The sequence below is a fragment of the Cupressus sempervirens genome, chromosome 1, assembly GCF_028749045.1.
Source record: "Cupressus sempervirens isolate cs-2001-9-10 chromosome 1, ASM2874904v1, whole genome shotgun sequence".
NCBI lineage: Eukaryota > Viridiplantae > Streptophyta > Pinopsida > Cupressales > Cupressaceae > Cupressus > Cupressus sempervirens.
In genome coordinates, this window is record NC_143118.1 from 806519741 (window position 1) to 806531963 (window position 12223).

Here is a 12223-nt window from a genome sequence, read left to right on the forward strand (position 1 = left end):
GTTATTATCTATTTTGACCCCAAAATTAACATAAGCCAAATCTTTCAAAAATGGCTAAAGGTTAATTCGAAGGGAGGAATTAATTGAAGGGTCTAATATTATAGCATTTTGTTATAGCCTTATTTTGGCTAATTTCATGTATAAAAAGGGGGTTTAGGGGACTCTTAAGGGCATTCAAAAAAAGGAGAGAACGTCCAAGTGTTGAGTATAAGGGAGATTTTTGAAGTGCTCATTCCTGTACTTTGAAATAGCGTAATGTTGTTGCACTTCAAAGGAGTGATTTTGTAAACATTTGTACGTGATTTTTGAGATAATCGGTTGGTCCCCCTATTGGAGGAGGACCCGAAGACGTAGTCCATACGGATGAACTCCAAGATCAAATTGTTTGCATCTTCTTTCTCCCAATTTCTCTTTTGACAGCTTAATCTTGTTATTCTCTTATTTTGATTACCTTAATTTGATTCATTAAAGGTTTAAATTAACTTTATGTAATTAGTTAGGATCTGATTAGGATCTATGGTCCAACCTTTTAAGGACCTTGTCAGCTCCCTCTTGAAAGTTTGACCATGTGTACCAGACACCATCAGTCTGGTGGCGATAAACATTGGGATCAAAAAGACCCAACTTGTTTCACATGTAGAACTAGGCTTCTCGCTCACCAACTGACCATCGAAAAGCCAACAGGCCCACTTTATCAACAACCATCTCAACCATATTAAAATCCCCATAGAATAACTAGGTGGCAGGTGGCAAAGAATCAACTAGCCACCTCCACAAGTGTGAGTGCTCAATTGCATTGTTAGAAGCATAGATATTGACAATGCCAAAAGAATGATTTTGAAAAGACTACAAAATCCAAATTACTCTCTACATGGGGTCAGAACCATGAAAAATAACAAAAGGAGAAAGTCGAGGAGAGAGGAGAGTGACTACACCACTTCGACTAGCTTCATGCTGAGAAGGATCCTAGAGACTTTAATTTCTTGCAAACACAGAACATCAATATTGCCAAGCCTACACTTGATATCACAAACAAAATACTTTCTAGGGAGGTCTATTAGATGGAAATTTTGATTAAGTACGTCAAAATTAAATGAATCTTCTACAAAGGGAAAGATATCAGGCTATGATAAATTTCAGCGATTAAAGAACCCATCATCCATAAAATCGATTCTTGATCTCGACTTTAAATGATCATGAAAATATAACTTTGCTACTATTCACATAGTCGAAGGATACCCGAAAAGAACTTCCTCATCAGGGAAAACTCTATCAAAGGACATTGATTTTTTTTCAATTCATGTTATTTGAATCTCGATCGTGGGAACATTCTTTTTATCAATGAATCATATTTCATCAGAATCATCAATATGTTGAGTTTTCATAACTCAAATTTAAGACCACTTGTTTATTGTTGAATGGTGGAATTTACAAATTCAAACTCTGTGGATTTTTTATAAATAGTTTGAAGTTAAAAAAAAGTGTGTTTCTTTTAATGGGTTGATGAAAGAGAATGTGTGTTTCTTTTATGGTCGAAGAAATGAAATGTGTCTTTTGTTGGGGGTATTGAATCTAATAGACCAAACAGGAAAGGAAATAAGAACGAACACCACTAGCTTCATGAGACCACTATCCTGTTCACGGTACATGAGCAGGTAAGGTTGGAGATTAGTTTAATATTTGACCGAGTAATCATGGAGATTAATTCAATTGATCTATGGAAGTGGCTTAGCCACAAGATTGAAGATAGATGCATCAATTATTTATCTCCAACATATGGACATGATTTTAGATGGTTTTAAAGTTGACAATAACAACTGCAAACAATCTAGCTTAAATTGTACGACATACATTTTTAGTTTCATATATCATAATGTCCAAAAAATACAAATTAATATTTCAACAACTCACAACCCTAAACCTAAAAATTATACTTGGCACTTTGAAAGAACTGCTCCACACATGAAGGTGTCGAGTGCTAGTTTTACTTGGCACATGAAGGTACCGATTGCCAGATAGCTTGGCACTTGCTAGGTGCCGAGTGACAAGCAAGAGGTGCCGAGTGAGCTCGGCACAAGAAGAGCTCGGCACAAAATAATTGCTCGGCACCAATGGATGCCGAGTGTGCTCGGCTCCAACTGAGAAGGAAGATGCTGAGTGTTCTATTTCAAACTTAAGAAATATAACTTAGGAAATATTTCAATGTGAATGCTTTCACCATTAAAACTAGAAAGCCAAAACTTTAAGCTTTCAACCAATCTTGTTAAATGCAATGAATAGAGGAGTAAGAACAATAAATTCGAGTATGCCTGCTTGCTTAGTATTTAACTTTGATTTAAAATAATAAAAGCTCTAGGAGCATTCAACTTCAACCAGAAAACCCTAAATTTACCCTAAAACTTCACAGGTCGAATCCAATGAACAATAAACTTACAGAATGATCAGAGAGAAGACGTGCAACTGTAGGCATGAAATAAAAAAACTTCCTTCTTCGCACTCTAACAATTGGATCTGCTAATCTTCTTCCACTGCTCTTCTCTGCAACTTCTAATCTGATTTTCTTGATCTGCTCTCTCTCTCTCTCTCTCTCTCTCTCTCTCTCTCTCTCTCTCTACTGAATGAATGAATAACATTCCTTTTATCATATTTCATTTTCCCTCTCAATGTTCAAATTTCAAACTCTCACCTACCAAAAATGAATGCTTGTCGTCCATAAATGCTTGCAGTGCTGACAGGGTAGATGGGTGTGGGGCTAAAGGACAAATAGCTAGCGTTGACGTTAATTTCCAACACTCCCCCTTTGTCCCGAGCCAAACAAAACAAGGATCACAGCTGATCCACATCAATTACACCAAGACTCTCTCTTAGGTGTACAAAACTTTCAATGCCTAATGGCTTAGTAAAAATGTCTGCTAGCTGCTTCTCAGACCTGCAAAAAATCATCTTGATATCCCCATTCTCCACCAACTCTCTGATGAAGTGATATCTGATGTCTATATGTTTGCTTCTCCCATGGAAGACTGGATTCTTGGACAATGCAATTGATGAGATGTTGTCACAATAAATTGTGGTTCCATCCTCTTGCCTTTCATTCAAATCTGTCAAGATTCTCCTTAGCCAAATTGCTTGACATCCTGCTGCATTTGCTGCAATGTATTCAACCTCTACTGTAAATTGAGCAACAATAGGTTTCTTCTTGGATGCCCATGAAATTGCACCCAATCCCATATGAAACATGTATCTGGAAGTGCTCTTCCTTTCATCTAAACTTCCAGCCCAATCACTATCAGTATAACCAACCGACTTGAAATCATCATTTACAGTATATAAAATCCCAAATCCTTTGGTACCTTTCACATACCTTAGGATCCTTTTTTTCGCTTGCCAATGGGAATCCTTTGGTGTTTCCATAAATCTGGAAATCAGACTTACTGCATGCATTAGGTCTGGCTGAGTTGCAGTCAAATACATTAGACTTCCAACCATACTCTTGTATAATGTTGGATCCACTCTCTTGCTAGAGTCTTCCTTGCTCAACTTCAAACCTATTGCTATTGGTGTGGGGGCTGCCTTACTATTCTGCATTTTAAATCTCTCCAAGATCTGCCCTACATACTTTTCTTGAGAGATGAAGATGCCATCATGCATTTGTTTTACTTCTATTCCTAGAAAGTATTTCAAAAGACCTAGGTCTGTCATCTCAAATTCACTTTTCATGGCCTTTTTGAATTCACCAATTTAAGCCTTATCATTACCAGTAAAAATCAAATCATCTACATACAAGACAACAATCAATACATTACCATCTGCTTCCTTGATGTAAAGAGTGGGCTCACCATTGCTTTTGCTAAAGCCATTGCTCATCAAATATGAGTCAATTCTACTGTACCATGTCCATGGAGCTTGCTTGAGCCCATAAAGAGCTCTCTTCAATATATATACTTTATGTTCCTCACTTGCAACTTCATAACCAGGTGGCTGCTCCACATATACTTCTTCTTTCAATACACCATTTAGGAAGGCCGACTTCACATCCATTTAAAATACCTTCCACTTGTGTTGAGCTGCAATTGCTATGACAACACGCACGGTTTCCATTCTTGCAACCGGGGCATAGGTCTCATCATAATCTCTTCCATACTGTTGTTTGTAGCCCTTGACTACCAGCCTTGCCTTATGCCTATCAATGTTGCCTTCAGCATTGCATTTGGTCTTATAGACCCATTTCACTCCAATCACTTGCTTCTTGGGAGGCAATTCAGTTAGCTCCCATGTCTCATTCCTTTCTATGGCATCTATTTCCTCATCCATGGTATTACACCATTTCTTCTCCTTAATAGCTTCCTCAAAATATATTGGATCACTATGAGAAAGTAATGCAAAATTGACACTCTCATCATAATCTTCATACCTTTCATCTTGGTATATCTCCCTAAGACTCTTGGTCTTTCTTGGTAATAGGGAGGACAGTGTGGGATTAGAATCTTCATTGCTGTTGCATTGCTAACTAGCTCGGTCTTCATTGGTACTCGGCACTGACACTCGGTCATGCCTTGAGGAGCTCGGCAATGTCTGAATCTACTTGCCTTTCCTTCTATTTGATCCTTCTTCTTGTTGTTCATCAGCAACTTCATCACTCATAATTGGCACTTTACTTGAAGTACTTGGTGACTCATCTGTTGAACCATACCAAGATTGATTTTCAAGACATTCCACATCTCTTGAAAGAATCATCTTGTTGTTTAGTGGGTCATACAATCTGTATGCCTTTGATTTTGGGCTTTACCCTGTGAAAATGCATTTCACACCTTTGTCATCAAATTTCTGCCTTTGCTCTTTAGGCACATGTGCATATGCTACACATCCAAACACTCTTAACTGTTCAACTGTCCATCTTATTCGTGACCAAGCTTCCATTGGAATTCTATCACAGACTACCTTTGTAGGACACCTATTAATTAGGTAAACTGTTGTTGCCACAACCTCTCCCCAAAATTCAGTTGGGAGACCTTTCTCTTTCATCATGCTCCTTGCCATTTCAACAATGGTCATGTTCTTTCTTTCAGCCACTCCATTCTACTGTGGTGTATAGCTGGCTGTGAGTTCTTTCTTTATGCCATGTTTTCTGCAAAAATTTACAAAAGAATTGGAGGTATACTCCCCTCCTCTAGCTGATCTTAGGACCTTGATATAGTGTCCACATTCTCTTTTAGCTTGGGCTTTAAATTCTACAAAATTTTCAAATGCTTCAGATTTATTCTTTAAAAAATACACCCATGTCCTACGACTGAAATCATCAATAAATGTCATAAAATATGTACTCTTCCCAATGGAAGTAACTTGCATAGGAGCAACTAGGTCAGTATGCACTAATTCTAATGGATATCTAGCCCTCCTAGAATTTCCAGAATTAAAGGGAAGCCTGTGTTGCTTACCCAAAATACAAGCCTCACACTTGTCACAAGAATTTCCTACATGTGGCAAACCATCTACCATTCTTTTATTTGACAATAAATTTAAACTAGCATAGCCAAGATGACCATACCTGAGGTGCCATAGACATGAGGGGTCTTCAATCACACTCCTTAGAGCTTATTGTGTGGGAGGTGCAACACTAACTTGAGATGAGAAACATGTCTCAATCCTCAAGGGAAACATTCTGTTCTTGGTCATTTGAACTGCTGCAAGTAGGTTCTTGCTCCCATCCTTTTCTTGAATGACACACATGTCATTCTCCATCAGCACTTTGTATCCATTTTGAATGAGCTGAACAATGCTCATCAAATTGTGCTTCATACCAGGGGCGAAATACACATTTTTTATTTCCCTTTTCTCACCTTTCTTAGTGCGGACCATAATAGATCCTTTTCCCACAACTGGTAGGGTTCCATTATTACCCATCTTAATTTCTGATTTGAAACTCTTGTCAATGAATGAAAACAAGGTTTCATTACCACTCATGTGGTTGCTACATCCACTGTCAAGGTACCAAACCTCAGGGCTTCCTTCTTCACCAACATTACACATGATGAAGGCAGTGTTTTCACTTCCCATATTCACATCAGCCACGTTTGCTTGTCCTGACTGATCTTTCTGCTTCTTTCAGCATTCATTTGCATAATGCCCATATTTATGACAGTAGTAGCATTCTACATTACTCTTATTTGAGTTTTAGTTTTTCTTACCTCCTCTTGAAGTATTTTGTGAGCTACTTGCTCCATCTGCTCTTCATGAGCTTTCTGCTGCAGCATTTCTTTGTCCTCCATTACCTCGGCCTCTGCCTCTGGAGTTTCTACCTAAGCCATTTCTTCCTCTCCCCCTTCCTCTTGGATTTGACTGAGCCTTGAATGCTTGGTCTTGGTAGAAGAAGATTTGGATCTATTGATCCTATACTCATGGGTTTGAAGAGAACCCATCAACTCATCCATTGTCAAAGTAGTGAGGTCTTTTGCCTCTTCTATGGTCATGACCAAATGGTCATATTTATGAGGTAAACTCCTCAATATCTTCTCCACTATCCTCTGCTCTTGATAGCCTTCTCCATTTGACTTCAGTTGGTTAATCACATTGGAGGTCCTTGAACTGAAGTCTGCAACTGATTCATTCTCCTTCATCTGAAGGTTCTCAAACTCCCTCCAAATGTTCTGTAGCTTTACAGTACGAACTTTTTTAGTCCTCTTGAAGTTCGTCTCAAGGATAACCCATGCTTCCCTTGCATAATTTGCTGCTGCAATCTTTGGGAATACTGTCTCTATCATTGCTGCTTCAATCAAGCTTAATGCCTTAGTATCCTTCCTCCTTGACTCTTTCAAATGAGTCTTTTGTGCATTTGTGAGAGCAGCATATTGAGTTGGATCAGTCACATCATTGAATCCATTTACCACAAACTCCCACAAATCATTTGCAACCATAATGGTTTTCATTTTCTTTGCAAACATATCATAATTCTATCCATTAAATGATGGTGGCTGCTGCCAAATCTTTCCTGCATCTCCTGCCATAATAAATATCCCAAGAAAAAACAAATGCCCTAACTCACTTTGGATGTGGGGCCTCAAAGCTCTGATACCATGTTCGAAAAATACAAATTAATATTTCAACAACTCACAACCCTAAACCTAAAAATTATACCCAGCACTTTGAAAGAACTGCTCGGCACATGAAGGTGCCTAGTGCCAGTTTTACTTGGCACATGAAGGTGTCGAGTGCCAGATAGCTCAACACTTGCTAGGTGCCGAGTGAGCTTGGCTCCAACTAAGAGGGAAGATGCTGAGTGTTGTGTTTCAAACTTAAGAAATATAACTTAGAAAATATTTCAATGTGAATGCTTTCACCATTAAAACCAGAAAGCCAAAACTTTAAGCTTTCAACCAAACTTGTCAAATGCAATGAATAGAAGAGTAAGAACAATAAATTCGAGTATGCCTGCTTGCTTAGTAGTTAACTTTGATTTAAAACAATACAAGATCTGGGAGCATTCGACTTCAACCAAAAAATCCTAAATTTACCCTAAAACTTCAAACGGCTTCAATACTTCAAACTTTAAACTTGCCGCTCCAATGGCTGCATACAAAAAGTCCTGGAGCAATCACTGCTTCACAGGTCGAATCCAATGAACAATAAACTTGCAGAATGATCAGAGAGAAGACGTGCAACTGCAGGCACGAAATAAACAAACTTCCTTCTCTGCACTCTGACGATTGGATCTGCTAATCTTCTTCCACTGCTCTTCTCTGCAACTTCTAATCTGATCTGCTTGATTTGCTCTCTCTCTCTACTGAATGAATGAATAACATTCCTTTTATCATATTTCATTTTCCCTCTCAACATTCAAATTTCAAACTCTCACCTACCAAAAATGAATGTCTGCCGTCCATAAATGCCTGCGGTGCTGACAGGGTAGATGGGTGTGGGGCTCGAAGACAAACAGCTGGCGTTGACGTTAAAATTTCCAACACATAAATGATTCTCAGTAATTCTAACAAACTAAAATTAGTTAGAGTTCATCTGCTACCTTTACAAAAAGATTCAATAAGTGACTCTATTCTGCTATAATATTCAAACCGATGAGAAAGAGCTTCTTCGTGTGAAAACACATTAGGCAAGGAATTTACGAGGTGGGTAAAAATATAGAGCAATTCAATGTCATGATGTGGAAAACTTTTGCTCTCGTCTATTTGTTTTGTACAGTACTTTTGGCGAACAGGACATGGTTGTCTCATGTGTGTGTATCGGGTAAGAGCTGTGGATGGGAAGGTGATGCACTGTTCGCCAGTCATTTTCTAAAGATGGTGAATTTGCGTGCTTGGTTGTACAATCCTCTTGTTTGGATGCGCTATCGCACATCTAGAATCGTCTCCAGGCATTTTGTTGTCCAATTGAGAGGGGCCATCTTTTTATCTCGCAGCATTGATTATTACCATCCCAAATTACATAAAACTGGAAATTGACGGTGAAACAGTGGACCCTGGAGCTAGAGTTATAACGGTGGAGCTGGAGTTGTAATTTAATGTTCACCATAAACTCCGCAAGCTTTAATTTTCAACATGATCCCTTGATTGGATTTTGGTAAGGAAACGTGAATAAATCCATAAGAGGGGCATTAGTTAGAGCTCAGAAATAGTAGTTTTAGTTAATGTCAAAGAATTAGGGTTCGCAAAATATCTGTGACAACAACTAGTCAATTTATATGCACAACCATTGGTTCTCTCACCTAACTCTATCATATGATCCACATTTCTCCATGGTCTCGTACGTTATTCCTTTTTGACAACACATCTGCTGATAATGGATTGTTTGATAGACAGTATAATGCGTATGCAAATAACTTTGAAGAGAATATGCCCAGTGTGAACTTTCATTTTATAGAGCGTAATGAAGTTATGGCAACTTTAAATATCCTATCTAAATTAGAATTTCTGCAGAGGAAGGCTGAAAGCTGTGAATGTATGGTAGAACCCAAACGCTCTGAATTTCCTTGCTTATCGTTGCTGGATCATTCAAAGGAGCTGTGAAACTTTGCCATGTTTGATAGATATACGATTGTACAAATTTCACTAGTGATATTCATCACTGGATATAAATTCCGTTAGGTTGGAGGATTAAATAACTAATTATACTTAATATAGTATTCATTATTGTAGTGTTTAATCTTTTAATATAATAAAACTAATAATTATAATTTTTCTTAAAGAGGTGGTTCTTGACAGTGAATAGACAGATTAAATGAAATATGTTCCTTATTAGTGATCTCTATGTGTAAGGAAGTTTTCAATAAGAAAGTACATTTTAATGAATATGTTACTTGAAGACTGGGTATAAAAGATTAGTTATAAATAAGAATCTTGTCAATTAAGTCGATGTAAACTATTAAAAGTGATTTGAAATTGTCACATATGATTTTGAAATGAACATATTTAAATGTCCAATTATTAAATCCTGTTCTTTAATATCAATTAAAAGATTGAAATTCTAATCAACTATTGTAATTCACTTTATCTATAAATTATCTTGTGTAATAAATATTTTATCCCTTTATTATTATTATTCAATCATAAAATGATTTACAAATTATTCAATAATCTAAGACAATCACAAAACAATGACAAGCAAGTGTATCTTGAAATGCTTGATATGCCTCACCTAAGACTGAATTAGAAACCAGAGAAAATTAGGCAAATATTATTAAAATATAGCATATTTTCCAATCAAAAGAGCCCAAAAAAAAAGCATTTCAACCTAACATTCCATGACATCTAATTATATATATGAAGGCCAGGCTCAACTAATGTCAACCAATGAGGAATATGGCGATGAACGGCTTGCACGCAGTAATGGTGCCTTTCCCAGCGCAAGGCACTATTAATCCTCTTTTTCATTTGGCCCACTTGCTGTCTTCACGAGGAGTTTTCATCACTTTCGCAAATACTGAATGGAGTCACAAGTGCATGTCCAAAGCAGCTGCTAAAGATAGTGATGATGAATTCTCCACTTCCACATTTAGGTTTCTCACCATTCCAGATGGGTTGCCGCCAGATCATGGCCGTCTCTCCAATCCTGCCGAGTATACAACTGCAATGCGAAATCTCGGCCCGGCCTTGGAGCATCATCTGCTGTGCAGCTTATCTGACGGAAAAACTCCTCCCATCACCTGCATTATATCAGAAAATTTCATGTCTTGCACTTATCAAGTGGCGAAGAATCTGGGGGTGCCCCGGGTGATCTTCTGGACAATGTGCGCCGCCTCTTCTATTGCTCAGTGCAACGCCAATGTCTTCCTCTCCCTCGGACATATTCCTGTCAAACGTACGAAATCTATTGTAATAATTGTTTTCATTTCTCAAAAATGCTTGTACTGGAACAACTAAACGTTTATTATTGCAGTGGAGGAATCAAGGAGGGCGAACAAAGTGATAAATTGTTTGCCAGGAAACCTTCCGCCTTTGTTGCCGACCGATCTTCTTTCCTACTATCGCGCTACCGATACATCTGACGCTTTGTTTCAGCACTGTCTCCATGAGTCCCAATTTCAAAAGAAGGCAGACTATGTGCTCGTCAATACGTTTGATGAGCTGGAGCCTCCCCAGACAGTAAGCGTGCTGTCCTGTAATGGCTGCCCTGCTTTGGCAATTGGGCCCGTGTTTCTTCCCAATCTGCTGCATGGAAAAGGTTTGAACAAGCAAGCGAGTCTTTTGGAGCAAGATGAGAGCTGTGTGAAGTGGCTTGACGCCCAACAGCCGACTTCTGTGATCTATGTTTCCTTCGGCAGCATCGCCGTCAAATCGAATGAGCAGCTGGAGGAATTGGCAATGGGATTGGAAAATAGTCAGCACCCATTTCTGTGGGTGTTGCGCAATGATATTGCAGGAGGTATGGCTGCCACTCTGCCGGAGGGTTTTGAAGAGAGAATAAGAGATCAGGGACTGATTGTGAAATGGGCGCCTCAATTAAATGTTTTGTCCCACCCTTCCGTAGGAGGGTTTCTGACCCACTGCGGGTGGAACTCTTGTCTGGAGAGCATGAGCATGGGAGTTCCAATGCTTGGATGGCCGTACTTCGCTGATCAGTTTCTGGACTGCCGGTTCTGCAAGGATGTGTGGAAGATTGGCATGGCCTTCGACGGCGTGGAATTTGATGAAAATATGGTTGTGAAAAGGGAGGAGATCGAGAAAGGGGTGAGAGGACTGATGGAGGGTCCGAAAGCAGAGGAGCTGAGGAAGAGGGGAAGGGAGGTGAAGGAGGCTGCATTCAAAGCAGTTGGGGAGGGAGGTTCTTCCTTTCTCAAATTGCACAGGTTTATTCAGGACATGTTGGAACTCTCAAAATCGGCTTCCGATGAAAGCAATTCGTCCGTCATCAATCACTAGGCATTTCCATATCCGAAGTACTTCTTCCCTAGTCTGTATAAAGCAAGGAAAAATATATAGAGCGCCTCGCTTTCGCGCTAGGTATCTCGTTGTTTATCAATCTTATAAATAATACTCTCTATTGGCTGTTTATGAAACCTGTAATGAATATGAGATTTTACTTAGGCTTCCCACTCTGCTTGTGATTGGCTAACTGCATGACCTCCACTCCGAAGTGACTTTTTGATGAATAGTCCTTTTCAATTAATAAAATTTAATAAGATTACAATTCAGAAAAAAGGGGCCAGAGGATACAAGATCAGCCCGTGATATTCCGAAGTGACTTTGATATTAAGGCAAAGATTGAAATGAAATGATTATGGTTCAATTGTTAAAATTCGATAAAACTTTTTTTTTTTGGTTTTAGACTGCAGAAATCGGTGCAACACGGCCCTCCTATAAACAGCAGTGCGCCTGATAAACTTTTTAACGTGACCGGTAGCGCTGGCGCGAATAAATTTCCGAATTTCAAATCTAAATAATATTTTTTTAAATATGGACGAGGACTATTTATTGCACCTAGTGAACTAAAAGGACACATTTCCTACATTTTGCGTATGGTTGCATATTATTTGCCCTTCTCAAGCACCACATTTCTATACTATTAACCCAAAACTTATCATGAAAATAAAATAGAATTCAACATTGGATGAAAATATCAGCCACATCTAACTATACAAAGTTGTATCCTTTCAATATTTTCAAAGCCCTTTTCATAAACAAGTGCTCTATAGTAGCTGGGTGGCTCTACGCAAGTGGAAAAAACACAGTTAACAAAGGGAAATGAACATTTTATCATCCTACCGTTTCTTCCTTTT

General features: G+C 38.6%; 1 protein-coding gene across 1 annotated transcript; it reads left to right on the forward strand.

The window, feature by feature from the left end:
• Nucleotides 1-9696: 9696 nt before the first annotated feature.
• Nucleotides 9697-11528, forward strand: LOC149580319 (7-deoxyloganetin glucosyltransferase-like). Its single transcript, XM_089813505.1, has 2 exons — nt 9697-10305; nt 10384-11528. The coding sequence occupies exons 1-2, from the start codon at nt 9798-9800 to the stop codon at nt 11364-11366; spliced, it is 1491 nt and encodes a 496-aa protein (XP_089669631.1). The 5' UTR covers nt 9697-9797; the 3' UTR covers nt 11367-11528.
• Nucleotides 11529-12223: the final 695 nt, after the last annotated feature.

Bases quoted from the DNA above. Each gene is read 5' to 3' on its own strand.
- LOC149580319 (XM_089813505.1), top strand. From the start codon at position 9,798: ATGAGGAATATGGCGATGAACGGCTTGCACGCAGTAATGGTGCCTTTC. The intron at 10,306-10,383 runs GTACGAAATCTA...TTATTATTGCAG, and splicing joins CGGACATATTCCTGTCAAAC to TGGAGGAATCAAGGAGGGCG.